Here is a 19745-nt window from a genome sequence, read left to right on the forward strand (position 1 = left end):
CAGAAATGGTTAGCTTATTAGATGCTACTTATGTATTTGCACTTCTTTACTCATTAATAAAGAAGACTTTTAGAGGATTATATGTTATTGTGCAATAGTTGTACTACAATGTGTAGTTTGTGGCCTGTGAACTAAAATGAGTTTGACAACCCTTAATTAAACAGTCACTGTATTAGATGCACCTTACTAGTACTGTGTTTAGCACCTTTTGCGGCAAGACTTGTAATTCTTTGTGGCCTAGATTTAACAAGATACTGAAAACACTCTTCAAAGAGTTTGGCTCGTGTTTACTTGATAGCATCACACTGTTGTTTCAGATTTGTCAGCTGACAAAAGTGGCACTTATGCGGTCTTCTGTCACTGATGTATTGCATATTCAGGTCCTGTTCTACATACTTTGTGTTAGGTATTTTAGTACCATGGGAGCATTTACTGGATATTGTTTTATAGTGACATTATACAGGAAAACTCTGTCATTCAACAAGGTTGAAATACCACAGAGATCACTCCCTCAGCGTAACAAGTGGTTGTTTAAGTTACTGGTGCATCCCTGTCAGCTCATTCAATCACTGCATATTTTCTCTTTTTCTGGCTGTTTTCTATTAACCCAAGAAAGGTTTGTGTGTGAAAATCCCAATAGATCAGACTAACAGAAATACTCAGACTAATCCAAAACAACAAACAATAAAATTGAACAGAATAAAATACAAATATCCTGTACTGTCCCTCATTGGCAAAATGCAGGTTTTCTAGCAGCAAGGTGGCAGGCAGCTGGAGCATGCAGCCTGTCACTTTAATCACCTTTCTTCGCATGCTGATGCTCAGTTTGAACTTCCGCAGGTGGTGTGTGAGTTGCTGCCATGTGATTGGTTGATTAAGTATTTGCGTGAATAAGTTGTTGAACAGGTGTACCTAATGAATTGGCCAGTGGGCGTATTTTCCATGAGGTGTCTGCAAATGCGGTACAGGGCATGCATTTTAGGATGCACATTGTCCTGTGGAAACATGCAGATAGAAAAATCTGATCCATGTTGATTCAAACAATTATGTCGGCACAGCAAGTTTGAAAAAAAAGACTGCCTATCTGATTACTGACTCAGTTTAAAGGGCAGATAAAACAGTATAGATCCACCTCTACACAACCATGCCACGTTCAGAGTTACTCTATCATGTAATAGAGGCTGATTTCATATTTGCATTAACGAGCAGGTGTAGAAGTGTACCTAACAAAGTGGCGGTGAGTTTATGTCATACCACTAGATGGCAACTAGCAGCTTTATATATAAATAAAATTGATATGTCGGGTTTTTAACATTTGCTACATTTTTATCATTTGTAACACAATAATAGCTTCTTGGCTTGAAAAGAATATTGCTTAAAGGCTGGTCAGATAAACCGGACAGTAAGCTTTAAGGCACCAGTCACCATTTCGGGGGCGTGGTTAACTTGTGTGTTTGTGCAGGGTGTGTTGTCGCAGTTCTGCTGTTGGGGGCGCTGTGTCGCAGGCAGCTGTCCAACGGTGTGTTGTTAAGGTTATGGAGAGTGAATGGTGGGGCCAGCTGGGAGATGTCTGACTAGAAACCTGCATTATTTTTCCGAAACGAACAGCTTTAAAAACTCGTGTTGACGATGGGGCAGTGTGGCATCACATCGTCGAAGACGGTGTTGGTCTTTCTAAACCTGATTTTTTGGGTAAGTTTGGAGGTTTATGTCGGTTTTAAACGTGCGTCACATTTAACCGGCTGTAGCTAGCTGTGTGTTTGTGTGCCGCCAGCTGCTTAGCTTGCTGCGACCTTTGTCTCACTAGTGACGGGCTAGCTTCAAGAGGCAGCCCAAAAACGTGACTATTGCTGATGAGATATTTAGGTTTCCGCTATGAGCTTATATTAAATGAACCATGTGTCATTACGTTTTATATTAAAAGATCTGTTTGCTATGTTGCTTCCTGAAGTGAAGCTACCTTTTTGTGTACTTGTGTGACATAGATATTGCTGTGTTATCATAACTTAAGAACTTTAACAGAAGTTTAAGCAGATGCATTATTTCTTTTTATTTTATTTGTTGGACGTGGCTACAAAGTAAATCTAACTCTCAGCATGTTTCTTTGAAATGTACTGGAGTATAATGTTAAGGTCCACTGTATTGTACATGATAGTCTCTGGGGATGAGGACAGTTAGTGCTGATTAACTGTACAGTAGTTATGTAAAACCGATCCTAGCATGTTGTTTTTAAGAATTAGAGTTCATACCTAGTGCACTAAGACACATGTGAAACGGCCCTATGGCAAAGGTCTGTTGCCACGGTGGCAATACACTTATTGTGCTAATCGCTGCAGCACGGTTGCTTCACAGCGAGAATGCGTTAGGTTCAAATCCAGGCTGGGGCCTTTATATGCAGAATTAGCATGTTCTCGCCTGTCTCTTTCTCATACAGTTTAAAGGGGGTTAGGTTAAGCGTGAATGGTTGTTTGTCTCTCTGTGTTAGCTTTTTACCCAGTGACTGCTGAGATAGGCCCTTGACTCTGAATTGAGTAAATTGAAACATAATACCTGAATGGATACTATTTATTGTAATGTTTTTTTTTTTTCTTGTCACCCACAGGCCGCTGCTGGTATCCTTTGCTATGTTGGAGCCTATGTCTTCATTACATATGATGATTATGATCACTTCTTTGAAGATGTGTACACTCTTATCCCAGCGGTGATCATCATTGCAGTTGGAGCCCTTCTATTCATCATTGGGCTAATTGGATGCTGCGCTACAGTGAGGGAGAGCTACTGTGGACTTACATCGGTCAGTAAACCAGTTTAAAGAGTGTGCTAAATATTAAAGGTGTAGTTCACGATGCATTATATAGTGCCCTGAATGCAAAACACCAAGCATGAATTAACAGGTAGGGTGAGTGTAACTTAAACCAGACCAAAGATAACCTTTTTGACAACTGTCCCTTTGTCTTTAATCTTGAAATTCAATCCACAGTTTGTCGTCATTCTCCTGTTGGTTTTCATGACAGAAGTGGCAGTGGTGGTTCTTGGATACATTTACAGAGCAAAGGTGAGGAAGTCAAATACAGCTTGCTACATGTTTGTTTGGTTTTTTTCTGAGCCTTTAGCACAGTAGATCTCTCTGATAACACCCAGCCAGTCAACCGCTGAAAATTCTATTAAGTGACTCTGGTGTAAAGTTGATTTGTTCAAGAAGATGTGTCAACAAACGCTTAGCTCTCACCTTTTTTTTTTTTTTTCTTTTTTTTTTTTAAAACTCTTCCCAGGTTGAAAATGAAGTTAATAGTTCTATTATGAAAGTTTATGATGAGTACAACGGCACAAATAGCAACGCCCAGAGCCGCGCCATTGACTATGTTCAGAGACAGGTGAGGATAAAAATCATATTCTCTTTATCAGCTGTCTGTCTCTTTTGTGTGTGGTGTGTTTTGTTTTGTTTTTTATGTGTATTTGCAAGAAATTGACATTACTTTTGATTCTTTATCTTTAGCTTCAGTGTTGTGGGATTCACAATTACTCAGACTGGCAGCACACACGCTGGTATGAAAAATCAAAAAACAACAGCGTACCCATCAGCTGCTGCAAATCTAACATTGGAACCTGTACGGGGTCTCTTACTCATCCTGAAGCTCTCTACCAAGAAGTAAACAATCTCTTATCTCCTCACAAGTTGTCATGCTGGATACACTTTTATTTATTTATTTATTTATTTTTAACGTGACAGCTTCTTCTTGTATATTCATCTAAATATGTATATTATATGCTTCTATAGGGTTGTGAAGCACTTGTTGTGAAGAAACTACAGGAGATCATGATGTATGTCATCTGGACTGCGCTGACATTTGCTGCCATGCAGGTATTTAACTCAGGAAGAAGATTGCTTATTAGGTATACCATGAATATTTTATTAATATTTTATTAATATATATTAACATTTTGAATATTACAGCTGGTTACTCAGAACTGGGTATCTATATTTCAAATTACTTTTAGTATGGAGTAGCAGGTGACAGGCTTCAGCTTCACACCACCTACTCCCAAGAAACCAGTTCCTCACTGGTAAAAACGTATTTGCACTTACCATGCTGTAAGTCAAAGGTGTCAATTGTAAGGCCCAGGTCAAATCCGGCCCCTAATTTTTAATTAATACATTTTCTGTAATGTGGGCTGCATGTGGCCTATGATGTAAAATGATTTTGGCATACCTTTTCTAAGCGTTAGAAGCAGAAGTGTCAAGCTATTCAAAGGCAACGACCACAGTGCGAGCCAGTGTTCCATGATGAAAACAACACATATTTTAAAGTCTGGTATAATACGTGCTGCTATACGTTGCAGGACTTCCCACCTTATAATGTGTGAGTACTTTTAACTGAGTGTTGCATTTCCTTTAGATGCTGGGGATGCTGTGTGCATGTGTCGTGCTGTGCCGGAGAAGCCGGGATCCTGCCTACGAGCTGCTAGTTACAGGGGGCACCTATGCATAAAGAGAAAGCATTTCTCACCATAACATTAATTAAGGATTTATAGGTGAGAGGATGAAATAATCTATTACCACACTAACCTTAACGCACTAACCAAGTTAACTTGTGTGTTTTACCTGTTTGGTTTTTTTTTTGTTTTTTTTTTCCAAAAAGCTGTTGTCCAAATTCTTTATAAAGGTCATTGAGATTGAAACGTTGGCATTATTTGCTCTGTGGAAAGCATTGTGGTTGGAAGGCCCCGCTTATACCAACTGAAACCCGGTTTGGTTATGTTCAGAGTTTTTATGTGTGTAGTGCAGTTCCCTCTTATTTTTTGCACTATATATACGGCTAACACATTGTATTTTTTATTTTTATTTTTTAAATCTGTCATGTACTTGAAAGAAAGAATATAATTGACCTTGTACTTCAACTGCTATTACTACTGCTACTACTATTCTACTATGAGAACTACTCCTGCAGCTCACGTACGTTTTAAACTTTATTTTTCATCAGCAGTATTCTGTCAAGAAATACTTAAACTGCAGTAGAAGTAAAGGTCACTGCATGTTTTTGTGTGTAAACTGTGTAACTTCACTGGCTTTTACTTATTTGAGCTTTATCTTTTGAATCAGTCCTTTTAGTATTTGGAGTGTAATGCATTGACTTTGTCCCTTTCTGTTTGCAGTCTACCAATGGTAGTTTTAGAACATGACTTGCTAAAATGTAGCAGCGGCAAGACTCCAGAATGTAATTGCAGCATATTTAAAATTAAATCGAATGTTTTCCGGTTTGTGTTTGTTCTTGTTGCTATCAAAGAGTCAAAAGGTCAGAAGACACTGGTGTCAAAAGAAATTACGATTTTAGACTCATATGATTTCTGGTAAATATCTCTGCTTTATTTACCTGAGAAAAACTTTGCAGCAACGCCCACTCCTGCGTAATCAGAAACCAGAGAGCAAAGAGTTGTTAGCCACATAATCTAAGAATAGACTGTTCTAATAAAACACAGTAATAGTATTTACTGCAATCATAAAGCTAACGGTGTTTTTAAAAAAAACAAACAAACAAAAAAAACAATAGAAGGTTTGTCTTTTCAGTTCAATTTAATAAATATAAATAAATGCGTTACATGCACTTGTGTTCAGACTACAATTATCTGCACATTGAAAATATACAAAGGCCTTTTTTTACATTTTGTATAGTATGCATTACTTCCACAGGCTTTTATATTGCTGCCACTAGGAGCTGTAAAGAGAAATGAGTCTCACAAGTTTCACAAATGTGTATGATGTGACCACCCTCTGCGTCTCCTCCTTCACTACATCCATTACATCTTCTCCTAAGTTTCTCTAAACTGCTCTGAACTGTCCTGCTGATGTTCTCATTTTTAATCTTTCCCTTTTTAGCCTCAAAAGCATAAATTAAAAATTTAAATCTAATGTACAATGATTTGTGTGCAATTTAGAAATTTACAAATTCGTGCTCCAATTCACACCCAAACAGAAAACACTTTACCCACAAATCACAAATCTGATAATGTTTGCACTTCACTCTTTCAGCCCCAAACACATGCTGCATTTGAGTGCGAGTGGGACATCTGGGCTTCCTACATGACTTCAAATAACCTTTTTTTTTTTTTTTTTCTAAATAAACAAAATACAATCATCACCTCTCATCTAGAACACATACGATTATCTATTACAGATACTACTCAGCAGCCTATGAAGATTAATAAATGGTCACGGTTATTCGTCTAAACTAACATTAATGTAAGCCTAATGAGTGATCGTGAACTGTCAGCATTTTGGCATCTGCAGATGTCAATTAGCTCCTAGCATTAATTTTTTATTCACAAGCCATTTTGATTTTGTTTTCATTAGGCTTAAGTATTTGAAGTGAGAACTTTAATAATAGTATGTCATAGTTTATTATGAATAAACTATTCATAATAAACTTACAAAAACACATGCACTTTAAATATGACACTAATAAGACATATCTATAAGTGTAATTAACAAATAAGCAGTCAAGTATAGACTGTTATTCCTGAACAGCTGAATTTGTTGAAAATAAATTGCACTATTGCTCACATTCAATCAATTTTAGGATTATGTGTTTAGTTTATTAGTCCTAAAATCTTTCATCTTTAGTGTCTTTCGCTTTACTTTTGAGGCTCTTAACTAACCGGTACACTCCCGTTTTAAAATGGAGAGAAATCAGCTAGATGTGTGGGTATTTGACTAAGCTGAGTAAAATATGGCTGTCATTGTTGACCCCATGTGCAAGGTGGTTTAAAATAGTTCATTAACAGTCATGCACGAGTCTAAGATTAATTAAAAAGTTTGATTTCACTGTGGCTTATGCAGAACACTGGGGAATAATGTTTTGTGGAGGCTTGATGCGTTGTACCACTGTCAACTACTAACTGTCTTTCCAGTTAGTTTCCCTTTCATGGTTCTGATTCCTCAAGTCTGTTAAAAACATACACAAACTGTCCTAGAAAGGATTTTTTAAAATCTGCAGGTAAAAAAAAACAAAAAACCCCCACTGTACTCTTTGTTTGTGTTTACTTAAAATATAGGGTGACGTCACTTCTCCCTTCACAGGTTCCACTGAAGTACACTGGGGTGAGACTGCAATACACACTACTGGATATTTGCTATCTTGTTTTGTATGTGGTCAAGAATAGTTTTAGCTGAGGCTCTGTCACAGCATCTTCAGCTTTCACAGGATGTTGAAAGCGGTGCTGTTGAAATTGTTCACACTGGGCCCTTTACCAGCAACCCTCTAAATTATGTGTGTTAAAATGTCGCAGTGTGCTGGCTTCCTGCACGTTTTGCAAACATTTCTTCCAGCTATAACTTTGAACTCTTAGTACCAGTAGCAGATATTGGGTCAGGGACTCTGCACAAAGGATATCTGCACAAAGAAATACAATAATTTTTTACTTCTATTTCCCCCTTTTTTTGCTTTTAAAGCAGATGTCTTTGTGACTTGTCTGTTTTATTTTGCTTCACTTGTGAACTACTTTATAGGTTTAACTATTAGCCTATATTAGCTTGTAGGTTTTACTACTTTAGCATATGCTATGCATCAGTCTGTATAGCATCTGTAATTGGTTTGTGTTCTAGTCGAGGGCTAACAAGCTATTCTCTTCATTTAGAAAATACACCTGATTTATTTGAATTAGGATAGGAATAAGCAGAAAACCCAAATGTCCCAGTTTTTATTCTAGCATTTAAAAACAACATGCATTTATGGATCTGTGCACTGCTGAAAGAAATGAGAAGTATCTCATACCCCAATTGCACACCTGACATGATCTGTCCTTATTAGATTACGGTCATTTAATTGACACCTGTAAGCAGAGGAAGCTTTTTGAAAGTGTAAATGATCAGATCTGTAAAGTCAAGCTTTAAAATTTGTGCATGCATGATCACCATTTATTCAAGAATAATAAACTAATATAAAATATTTTTAAATGTGTTCAAATGGCTTTGTATTTGGGTGTAGAGCACACATTTGTGCATTCTTAAAATTTATACACACATTTATACATCCTAGTTTGTGCTTGTAGATGCACATCTGTGACACCTTTGAGACTGATTTCTCTCCATAACAGGGTGTCAAAATTCTAAATCCTACAGGTGCTTCAGTGATACTTACAACAGAAAGGTAATGGCGGATAAGATGAAGCTCTGGGGTTATTCTATTCCATAGTCTTTACAATAGGTACACAGAAATGTAGCAGTTACACAGTCCTACATACGGCTGTTAGACTCATTCTTTAGCAAGATACGAGCCTGGAACCAGTCCAGAAATACCATTTCTTTTCACTGTCCACCAGCCATCTTCACCTTGTTCCAAGACAATCACAATATCTCCAACAGATAGAGGGAGTTCATCCTCTCCCTAAACAGGTACAGAAACAATCAAAGGGTGATCTTTCAAATCAGTCAAAATGCTTAGAACTAAAATGCAAAGATTTGCAAATAATGTTACTCTAAAACCTATTTTACTATGTTAGAGCCATGAAAATGTCTTATGTAGAAGTTAAAAATCCGTGCCCAGAACCTGACCTGTGCCACATAGTCGTATATCGCCTTGTATTCATCACTTCCCATTTGGGACGCCTGGAATCCAGGAATGGACGCATATACTCCATCTGATGTTTCTCCTAAAGACACATCACATGTTAAATGGACTCATTCTTATGTATTGCTTTTCTACTCCGCCGGAGTAATCAAACCGCTCTATACAACATGCCTCATTCACCCATTCACTTCTAAACTCAAGTGCAAACTAAACTACATTCATACTCCGATGAACGCATCGGAAGGCAACTTGGGGTTAGTATGCATGCCAAGGATATTTGGCATGCAGACTGGGGAAGCCAAGGATCGAACCACCAACCTTCCGATCAGTAGCTGATCTGCTCTGCCACCCGAGCCACAGCCACCCCGCTACTGTGTATAGCACACACACTCACAATATTTAGCTCAAAGTACACATCTGATCAGGTCATTTAGTTTTTGGTGCGGTGTGCAGCAGTATTACCATTCCCTTGTTCTGACCCCACAGCCAGATAACATCAGCTGATGTACTCTTTCACCAACTGAACCAGTTAGGCTCTAATTAAGGACTTTTTTAAAAAATTTGGAATCAAAACTTGTACTGTGTCAGATTCGCTGCTCTGCTTCCACATTTCCCACTATAACGTCATAAGCACAACCTTGTGTTCATTCCCGAGCTTGGAAATCATTTGTATAAAGAAGAACTTAGAGCTGTTCTACACCGTTTGTTACCAAGATTAAAAGACTTGCACATTTGTTTACTTCCGGTAAGAAATTGCAGTGTCATCCCAACACGATGGTACTTTACCTGCAGACTGGGGAACTCCTTCGTTGATGTTTACTTTCGAGCCACTGGAACAGTTCCCCTGCAGAAGATTTGAAAACCTAGAAATTGAGGAAAGTATTCAGTAAGGGATACACAAAAGATATTGAGCAAGAAGTACAAGCTATGTTTATTATTCTCTTGATGTGGTGACAATCTAACCTCTTCATGACTCCAACAAATCCAACTCCGCCGTTTCTCTCAGCTGTAGGATTCTTATCGTAGTAATTTTGATATTCAACTGGAGCTGTGGAAAGAAAGAAAAATCTGTTTTTACAGATCCAGTAGCCTGGTACACCATTCATCTTTCCTGTTTCCTCTGCTGAGCATTCCGTCGCATGCTTTAGAGTTGAAAGATAATATTAAAATGTTCAGCTTAGAACATATTCAAATCCAAATCAGGAAGGCAGCAGGTTGAATACCTACCTGGGGGGGTTGAGCCAGTGCTTTTCATCTCAACAAAGCCGTTGTTGTCTGTGACGATGTCACACATTTCCAGCGACTTCCTCACATTTTCATAGCACTGAAAGAACAGTTTGTCCAGAAAACATTGTAAGCATGCTACCTCTCTGTCCAATTCAGGTGAATGAAAAGCAGCTGCACTCACCTCATCTTCTTTCACACATTGCATTGATAAGTGGTTACAATGCACCCACAAGGCATTTCTAACGACACTGATGCGGTCTTCTTCTTGCTGCTGAAATATCTACAAAAGAGCAGTTTGAGTGGACACTTATGTTGAGGCTAGAAACTGTATTTATATAGTCTTAAAAATAAAGTGTTGCAACTAGCAGCTTCCTGCACAAGTGGAAACTTAAGCCTTCGGTGAGCTCAAAGTACAGGTTTTAGTACCTTGCCCCTGCCACCCCAAAAACAAACAAACAAACATTTTTTTAGATATATTTGAGCATGGGTTTTCATTTGTATGTAAATGTGTTATGAGTTGACATCTGCAAGTGTTCTTATAGGGTTGTGTGAAGTTGTTGAATGGTTAGTTCAGCTTTGTTGATCTTATCACATAAAGAGAGGTCTTATTGCCCGGAAATGTTCTGGGCACATTAGTGACTCACTATGTGTCACTATCCTCTGTGAATGGGAAGTATTACACTCGCTCAAAGGCAAAGCAGGCCTCAAATACTGCTATTTGTATATTCTATAAATATACAAATAGCAGTATATTCTAGAAAAATATTAAGCCATAGCGTGCCGTTTCAATTTGAGAGAGAAAGAGAGAGAAAATGCACATTTTAAAAGCATACCTCGCATGTGTCAGTGTGAGTCGATTCCCACTCTTGACGGATCTTGTCAAGCTGTTCAATGTTTGTCGTGTACTGTTTCTCTAAAGGAAAAATGAGCAAAATGCAAAAACCAAAGTAAACATTTTGAGTTTTAATGTTCAGTTTATCCTGAATATAAAATAAATAGCTGCACTTTGAGCTATTTATCGTGTCTTCAAGTAAAAGCGAAGTTCATAGGAGCACCAACCTAAAAAAAAATATCATGTCTTGTCAGTTTCCTACCTGCATTTCAAACATCCTACTTAATTTTGCTTATTAGTTGTCCTTACCAGCCTCTTCTGCAGCCTCTCTCCACTGTTTGGATTTGTTGTTCATCTGATAAATAAAAAAGAGCAAAAATATGAGACACAAAAAATTATAATAATGATAATACCACAATTAATATAAACGCACATATAAACCCACAGCTTATAGTTACTCAAACAATAAAATCAAACAAGAGGATTCAGTTTTAATAAAATGGAAAAATGGAATGGGATGGATGGATGGATGGATATCAACATAAAACTAATTAGGTTTTGATTAACACTGACTCAGCCAATAAGTGACACCAAATTATTACCTTATTAATCAAAATCGTGAAGCAATAGGGGAACAGTATTAACATAGTAATAGTAATAACAGTAACTTGTTAGAATAGAATAGAATTCAACTTTATTGTCATTGCACATGCACAGGTACAGGGCAACGAAATGCAGTTTGCATCCATCCAGAAGTGCTTTAGTGATATAGATATATTACAATATATATTAGCAATAATATAGATATGTAAGTATATTACAGAAATGGGTCTCTTATGGTATTTTATAATGTACACGGTATGAAGCATGTTGTGAATATTTTATAACTATAAGTATGTACAGGCTGTAGTGAGTACAAGCTATGTACAGGATATGAACAGGATATAAATATGAAAAACTATACAGAATATGAAATAGTGAGATGTATCAGTTTACTTAAAATACAACTTAAAAGTGTCTATTTCTGTTCTTTTTTTTTTTTCACAAAAAGAGGAACTAATGTGTCAAGTTTTAGACAAATAGGCAGCCAGTTTGGACTTAAGCAACAATAAATTGTTCAGGAAGTCATTCTAACACTTGACATAATCAGCTAATCCTCAGTTAATAAATTATATGTTCTCTAGTAACTCATTAACACTCAATGATCCCAAGTTTTACAAAAAGTACCCAGTTCCTGATTTCTTAGTAAATCTTCACCGTTTTTTGTATTTCTCTGTGTAAAGTTTTTTCATGCTTTCAATTGGAATATCATAGATATTGTTAGTGACTAAATGCCAGTGCGTAAGACACTCTTATTGTTAGTCAGTCAGATATTTAAACTACTTTGCTCGGAATGATGTAGATTCAGAGTTTAACTCTAGAAAACTTTTTTTTTCTTTTATGTTCCTCTGCTGAAGTTTTTCTAAGCTCGCCCTAAATTTAAAAACGTGTACATACAAGCTTGGCTTGATGCTTGATGCCAATACTAATGCTTGGAATCATTGACAACTCTGACAAGAATAAAACCTGAAACTATTAATCCACATGCACCAGTGAGTCTGAAAAAAATGTTTCCTGCAGTTCTACTGTTGAAATGATTATTCATTAAAAGGTTATAAACAGAGTCAACTCAAGCTTATTTAGCAATGTAAAAATCATATTTACTGATGGGGAAATGACTTTGCTCAGACTGAAACGGGTGAACTGGAACAAAAACAACAGTTTGGTCAAATAATCACACAGTAGAGCAAACCTACCTTTTCAATCTGTTTGGGGGTGGCTGTGGGGGCGGTGCCCAGCTTCTCAGCCGTTAGCTCTGCCTCATCTGCCTCTTTGCAGCGCTGCTCATAGGATCTTTTGGACTGGAAGAGAAATCAAACCGAAACCATGTGAAACTACAAAACCCATGCACTGCTCATTAAAACCTTGCTTTATGAGGCCTTGACAGGAAAGGGAGTGGGAGGTGGAGGGAAGAGACAGTTGGAGGGGGTTTAGTCAAAAAAAAGAAAGAAAAAAAGAGATGTCAAGCATGTGCACCCGGAGAAACAAAATAGTTCACTCACTTCCTTCCTCTCAGCAGAGAACAGGCATCTTTGTTTATCTACAGTGTAACACAAGGGTGCAAAATCTGCCCCCTTTTTTATATGCTGTATTGACTTTTTAAACAATTTGCCTTTTAAAACATGCACAACAATGCTTTAGGGTTACAGTGAGGCCCAAGGCCCGACAGGCCTTACAGAGAAACGTCAATGACATTGTTCATTCTATTTAAAGCCTTTTATGTAATGAATAATAAATGTCCTCACTCAAGCTCAAACCATCATGTGTCTGTGAAAGTAAAAACAATAACTACCACAAACCTGTGGTCTGTCATCATGATAGCAAGAGCTGAGCTCACCTCTAATGTTTTCTTGTAGAGAGAGACTTTTGTCTTCTGGACCTTCTCCATGATGACTTCATACTAAGAATTGAGAACAAAAGTCATTGCTGTTTCCAGGAAATCACACAGAGAAGCAACCAAAAAAATAAATAAATAAAAATATCCTGCTTATGCAAACAAGATGAGCATTCAAATGGGCACCTTTTTCCGCTGTTCTTTCTGTCGCTCTCTAAAGGTCTCCATTCTCTTCACCTCCTCCTTTAGGAGCCCAGACAACTGAATGTGCAAATTTCCGATGTTTTCAATTTCTGAAAAGGGACAAGACATGGGGCTAAGAACATGAAGGATGGACCGGGTAACAACGGCTTTGGTAAAATAATGTGATATCTTTTGCTTACGTGTTTTCATTTCATCAAACGATGCTCTCAAAGTGCTGTGAAAATAAAACAAAGATCATTTATTTAAAAAAAAAAAAAAAAGCGCCGAGTTTTTCTTATTACAGAGAATTATTGCTTAGATGCAGTAAGTATAGTGATAAGCAATTTCTACCTGATACCTACCAGATTTCATACATGCCCCCGGCCTTGCGGGCAATGGTGATAAGCTCTTTTCCATATTTCTCCTCTGCTGTTGCTCTGCATTGACATTTGGGAATAAATGCAGCCATATGTTAATGCAATAACTTTCAAATGTACAAATCTAGCCAAAATCATAGAGCCCACCTCATTTTCAAGAGTTCCTCCAATTCTTTGCACGTCCGCCGACCATCATTAAGCCTCTGAAGAATCGTCTCATAACCAACATTGCTGATGAAGTCTGATCCCTGGGTTGATAAAACACCAGCTATGCTCACTAACAAAGTTCTCAGCCATAATAGAAATCACACACCGATATTCAGTTTTGGAATGAAAGTAAAAACGAATCCAAAACCATGCTCATTTGTAAGAAAACGTTCCTGTTCCTCCACGTTTAAAAAATCAGTGATCACCTTTAGAGAGGAGCCGAATGACTATCAGTGAGGTTTGCTTAGATATTTTGAGACTGTTTTTTTTTTTGCCATGGAGACACACACTGTGCATCTCACCAGCATTTGAATGGAAACTATTATATACTCTTTCACAGCAGGTTCTGAATGGAAAGCAACCGTGTGGGTAGAGTACCAAACATCTCTATTCATGTAAAAAAAAAAGAAGCTACATTCATATAAAACACTGAGATAAGGTAGATAGGAATAAGGAAGCACATAACTTTGCGGTATAAAGTTAACCTTCTAAGTTATACAAGTTGATTGCTCTTTCTGACAACCCAGTTCTTGTGGTTTTGCTCGTGTATTTAGCACGGTGGCACATAGATGTTCTAAAATGACCTCGTATCCGCCCGATGAAAAAAGAAGCCCTCAACTGTGCTGAGCCACTTTTTTATTTATTTATTATGAAAAGGTTGAGCTGAGAAAGAATCCTTTACATCGTGTGACACTTCAGTCTAGATAAACTGGACATGATGACCACAATCTAGATATAAAAATGCTTCCACTGGTCATCACTTACTGTAACAATTCAGTGTGTTTTCAAATGAGAAAAAAAAAAGCTGAATGATAAAGGAGTGAACTACCTATGGAGAGGCTATGACAAACTAAGTAAATCTCTGGTACATGCTTAGTAGTGTGCAGATACATTATGTAGTTTCAGAAAGTTTGGCTTCACGGTTCAATAAAACCTGTAGCCTACTTTATTCCTGCACATGCAAAGCACCCAGAAGTAAAGAAAAATTAGCAGCATGACAACGACTCACCCAAAAGGCATCTTTAAACTGTAATGTCATCCTGGCCGTATATTAAAAAAATAGTCCCAGCTGTAGAGTGCACTCAACTTTCAGCCACTTCTAACTCCAAGCAGCGTAGCTGGCTGTGGCTTGATACAAGTGAAACAGATCATGACACATTCAGGAAGCGAAGCTTCATGCTGGAGCTCACACTCACTTACTCATTTGATTTAAATGAGGAAGAGCTGCAACATGTCAGCACTTACCAAAAGCTGAAGTGATAGCGGACACTATTTAAAAAAAAAAAAACTGTAGCATGCAACCAAAACAAAATCTGCTTTGTTTAATGTGAATTGGATTCAGTACTTTTTCATGAAAACTGAAAATTCCACTTTGTGATGCTTCTTGCTCTTTAAGGGTAATACAAGGAATTCCCTACAACATTATGCAATCCAGTACTTTGCCCACAAACATGTACTGTTGTGTAAGTCTTCAGCTTTTGTTCACATTTTGTAACATATTGTACACGAGCCGAACAATAGATCAGATATAACACGCAAAGGATCTGTGACTGCTGAGATCATTGGTGGGTGACGTAAATACCACAACCTTTCTATAACAGACAGGGAGGAAAAAAACGACATGAAATCATTTACTGAAACAAATAACAGCTCTACATTAAACCAAAGGAGACTGTTATAATTCATCATGTGTCAGGTGCAGATGTCTGCCGTAGTCTGTTACTTCGCTGTTCATGAATGTTTCTTGATTTTTCAAAACTTCAGCCTCTGAGATCTGTCCATCTCCATCGAGGTCCATTTCCTTGATGAGGTGAAGAGCCTGTTGATGGCAGGAGAGCAAAAATATCAGTGTATATGCTACCAAATCATCTTGGAGAGAAAAGAAGCCTTAACTGCGGATTAATTTAAGAAAATTTTCCAGGACCTCTGGGCAAGGAAGGGTCTAATATACAGGATATTCCATGACCTAATTTTTAGGTATGACGCATGCTTTTAAAAGGTGTGGTTAGACCATCAAAAAAAGAAAGATAAAAAAAAAGCTAAGAAAATTATCGTAAAATAAACATCCCTCTTCCATTCACTGTACGATCCTTTAACCTGCAAAACGCAGGCTTACTTCCACGTGGATGTAGATGATGTTAAACATTTGCACAATATGAGACTGTTATGGTGCTCAGGTTGTTTGCATGGCAACTCTGCTGATGGGAAATTGCCACAGATGCAAGTCACCCTTGCTGCTTGTAGTGTTGCAAACATTTTCATGTCTTAAAAGCCTTACAACATTGAGGAGGAGATGCATGTGCACCTCTTAGGACTTGAGGTCACAAATGGTGCGCTGTGAGGCAAGTTTGGGTGTGTCTTAAGGGTTTTCTGATAAACTTCTATTGTTATTATAATATCATACAAATTGGTAATGTTAGTTTACTGTATCAGAAGGTGCACTTTGTTTGGAACACCTGTTCAAACGAACAATGCAAATATATACTGTCACATGACAGCAGTATTTAAGCAGCATGCATGCATTTAGGCATGTAGACATGGTCAGGACGGTCAGCTAAAGTTTCAGTTTGAATATGACCTGTCTGTCTATGCAGAAATGGGACATTTGTTGGGCTGCATCAAAGTTAAATAGAAGTATGTCTTGGCTTTGTGTGGAACTATTTGAGAGACGCATCACCATTATTATTGCAACATGATCTCATCTGCAGCACTAAAATAAGTCACTGCTATTCAGAGAACATTTCTCTCCCTCACAAGTGTTTACTATTTTTCACCTTAAGTGGTCTGCTGGCCTCCTGAGACCCTGCATCCTCACATGGGGACATTAGATATCAGCTTTTCTGCACCTAATCCTTCATTCTGCTCAATAAAGAATGAAGAATTAGTCAAATACACAATTTGATTGATTTTATTCTTTTACACTTTAAAATAAACCCATCCCCATATGACATATCTTAAACTGCACATATATTTCAACGTAGCACTCTTAATTCTTATTCTCATGTATATATCTCATGTATATCTCATGCACATATCTTTCCACGTAGCACTTTTAATTCTTATCCCTACTTTTATTTTTTTCCATGTCTATTTAAGTGCTATTTATGACACTATGTTTGCACTGAAGCACCGCAGCAATTTCCTAATGTTGTAAACCTGCTCAACATTTGGCAATAAACCCCATTCTGATTCTGATTCTGATTCTGATATTTCTGTTAAAAGATGGCGCTTAACAGATTCACATAATCCCAAATATCCAGGGGAAATTAAAAAAGCAAACACAAGATATCAGATCTCTGGAGGTTAAGGGTTAAATGCTTTGTTAATAATTCATAATCCTTAGTAATTCTTTATTTCGAATTTCAATTGGAAGCTAGAAGCTCAGGAGTTTAAACTTGTTCTTCTTCTAAAATGTCACGCTTATAATAATTTCACTCTTTATTTTATCCACTATAAACAGAAAAAAAAGAAAAAAAAGCTGAGCACATGATAGAAGACATTACTTCTTCTCTTGCTGATCCGTAGCTGTTCGGTGCAATCCAGCGGAGCTGCTCCTCTCGATTCAGCTTGCCATCCTTATCTTGATCATACAGTTCTTTAAATCGCACTGTTTCTTCGATCTCCCACTTCGAAGGGGCACCATCTGATTAAAAAAATATACATAGAAAAAAGAGAAATGTTAACACTGCACAGACGAGAAAGAGAACAAAAAGGCTGCATGCTTGGTTTAATCTCAGCCTTACCATCGCCGCGAACGTCTCCAATAAATTCACTCAGGCTGATGAATCCATCTTTATCTGTATCATATTCACTCAAGACATCCTCAATGGCAAAATCCTATTAGAAAAATAAAAGAAAACCCCAATAGATTTTTCACATGAAACTCAAAGAGCACACTTAGTGTGGATGGAAACATGCATTATCATATCAGGTTTTGCACGATTAGGAGTTAAATGTCTCACAGCCATGTGATCCACTTCAGAAGGGTGGGTGAAGGCGAGAAACTCTGTCACATTTAGGCCAGGTGTGCCATCCACATCAGCAAAGTCAAAGCGCCTTTTCTCCTTTCGATGGAGCTGCATGGTGTATGAGCCCGTGTTAGAGTTCTGATTGATATATTAATCTGTGATGTGTAAGAAGAGAGTTAAAGTCTGCTCACATGTCTAAGAGACTCTTGCTCTGGATCCTCCAGAACAACATCGTCATCAAAACTAAAGAGCTGGTTATGAGCCACCGTGTTGTATTCCTCCCATGTTATAACACCATCCTTATTGGTGTCAAACTCAGGGAAGCGCTCCTCCGCATCATCCAGAGCATATTTTCTGTAGACGTGCTGAATCCAGAGAGTAATCTCCTCTGTGGATAAAACAGACAGCCTGAGTGTTATTATTAATCCCCTTTGTTTGTCTGTGCTTTACTGGGAGAAGCACAAATATACCTGCACTTAGCAGATTGTCACCATTTGTATCAATCTTCTTTACAATATCCATCATTTTTATCTTCTGATCTGCTGGGCTGAGTTTCTTTATCTCATTAGTCCTCTGCGTAAAAGAAGCAGGGCAAGAAAGTGAGGAGATGCTGGATGAAGGATAGAAATGGAGCTCTAAAGTGCAAAAAATATGAAAAAAAGCCACCTCATCTCCCAGCAGTACATTCATGTCGTGTTCAGGGTTGTGCTGCTGTCCGATGTAATGATCATCATGCAGATGTTTATGGGAGCTTTGTCCAAAGTCGAACTGAAGAAGCAGCAGTACCAAAAATGTAGAGGATGTCATCTGTTGAGTTATAACACGCTAGGATTGAAACAACACTGGAACTGAAAACAAGTGCACACTGCAAACAGACTTGACAAAATGCAACTGTGCTATCTGGTGGCCAACAAGTGAAAGATAAAAACAAAAGCCAGATAAGGCTAATGTGAAACACTGTTTCTGAGACGGTAAAAAGACGGAGTGAAAGGCGAAGGATCACCCAGATAAACTGGAAGTCGTCGAAACGTTATGTATTTATTTTTTCTGTTCAGGTGCTTGAAACACAGAGGGAAAGAGAGAGGATGAATACGACAACCACAGGGAAGTCAAGAAAAATAAAGCAACAACAGCGTTCTTTACAACAAACAAACAGACATATAAAAGAGACGCGAACAAGCCAAAACACCCTTATATTACTCAAATAATATAGGATAACGTAGGTGTTATTACCATGGGAAGTTCTTCGTACAACTCAAGCCTCCACCGTAGTCTCTACCTCGAAGAACGACGAACATCCGATTAAAAACTTCAAAATAAAACAATTATGCAAACTCCAAAAATAATTTGTCAATATGCCGCCTCTCAAATGTGTTATGTGCGCTTTATTCAAGGCTAATAGGCTTCAATGGCTACCTCACTAGTTTACACACAGGCACAACGTGTTTAGGAAACAAGGGGGAAAAGAATAAGAAAATGATAAAGAATGGAAAAGAGTACATGTAACACAGAATATACATTTAACCCACATACAAAAAAGTTTAGCAAGATGTTCTTTTAAATCTCTTTTCAATCTCTTTTAAATATGCTCGTTTGTACTTGTTCATGAAGTTGTAGTTTGCAGTAGTTTGTAAGGCTTATGCAGTCATTGGTGTTACCCACTGGATAGCAAGCAAGCCAATTTGATTTTTAAAAAAGAGCTTATATGGAACCAGGTTCCAATGCCTTTTGATATACTTAATATGTATACAGCAAACAACAACAACAACAACAACAACAACAACAACAACAACAACAACAACAACAAAAAACACTGCCCCCGCGATTTACTAGTGATTTAATGCTAGTGTAATGTGATGTACTTTCCTCCCCCCCCCCAGAAGACTTTATTTTGAAGTCAGGTTTTCCACCTCGTGGTCTTCCTTCGGTTTGAAGGTGACTTGACGTCCTACC

General features: G+C 37.7%; 3 protein-coding genes across 6 annotated transcripts; 1 reads left to right on the forward strand and 2 right to left on the reverse strand.

Annotated features, from left to right (window-relative positions):
• Window positions 1-1488: 1488 nt before the first annotated feature.
• Window positions 1489-5259, forward strand: tspan3a (tetraspanin 3a). 2 transcript variants are annotated; one of them, XM_086298650.1, is made up of 7 exons: window positions 1489-1692; window positions 2603-2794; window positions 2981-3055; window positions 3273-3374; window positions 3497-3649; window positions 3779-3894; window positions 4398-5259. In XM_086298650.1, the coding sequence occupies exons 1-7, from the start codon at window positions 1630-1632 to the stop codon at window positions 4465-4467; spliced, it is 771 nt and encodes a 256-aa protein (XP_086154776.1). In that variant the 5' UTR covers window positions 1489-1629; the 3' UTR covers window positions 4468-5259. The 2 variants fall into 2 exon arrangements, with proteins under 2 accessions (XP_086154776.1, XP_086154775.1); XM_086298649.1 differs by having other exon boundaries at window positions 1492-1692; window positions 3779-3862.
• On the reverse strand, window positions 4826-14963 carry pstpip1a (proline-serine-threonine phosphatase interacting protein 1a). Of its 2 annotated transcripts, XM_086298644.1 has the most exons (15): window positions 14834-14887; window positions 13765-13865; window positions 13603-13677; window positions 13441-13475; window positions 13244-13350; window positions 13061-13123; window positions 12420-12524; window positions 10933-10978; window positions 10625-10704; window positions 9973-10071; window positions 9792-9888; window positions 9528-9612; window positions 9351-9427; window positions 8549-8646; window positions 4826-8381 (listed from the first exon to the last, which is right to left on the reverse strand). In XM_086298644.1, the coding sequence occupies exons 1-15, from the start codon at window positions 14861-14863 to the stop codon at window positions 8250-8252; spliced, it is 1230 nt and encodes a 409-aa protein (XP_086154770.1). In that variant the 5' UTR covers window positions 14864-14887; the 3' UTR covers window positions 4826-8249. The 2 variants fall into 2 exon arrangements, with proteins under 2 accessions (XP_086154770.1, XP_086154771.1); XM_086298645.1 differs by having other exon boundaries at window positions 13244-13475; window positions 14834-14963.
• Window positions 14446-19122, reverse strand: rcn2 (reticulocalbin 2). Of its 2 annotated transcripts, XM_086298647.1 has the most exons (9): window positions 19026-19122; window positions 18459-18599; window positions 18263-18365; window positions 17984-18180; window positions 17787-17900; window positions 17568-17661; window positions 17328-17467; window positions 16599-16683; window positions 15441-15643 (listed from the first exon to the last, which is right to left on the reverse strand). In XM_086298647.1, exons 1-8 carry the CDS (start codon window positions 19026-19028, stop codon window positions 16636-16638), a joined length of 840 nt encoding a protein of 279 aa, XP_086154773.1. In that variant the 5' UTR covers window positions 19029-19122; the 3' UTR covers window positions 15441-15643; window positions 16599-16635. The 2 variants fall into 2 exon arrangements, with proteins under 2 accessions (XP_086154772.1, XP_086154773.1); XM_086298646.1 differs by lacking the exon at window positions 16599-16683 and having other exon boundaries at window positions 14446-15643.
• Window positions 19123-19745: the final 623 nt, after the last annotated feature.

The sequence above is a fragment of the Aulonocara sp. 'chitande type north' Nkhata Bay genome, linkage group LG7 (assembly GCF_057382095.1).
Source record: "Aulonocara sp. 'chitande type north' Nkhata Bay isolate Kocher_YH1m ecotype deep benthic linkage group LG7, A_spYH_male_GT1.1, whole genome shotgun sequence".
NCBI classification, from domain to species: Eukaryota; Metazoa; Chordata; class Actinopteri; order Cichliformes; family Cichlidae; genus Aulonocara; species Aulonocara sp. 'chitande type north' Nkhata Bay.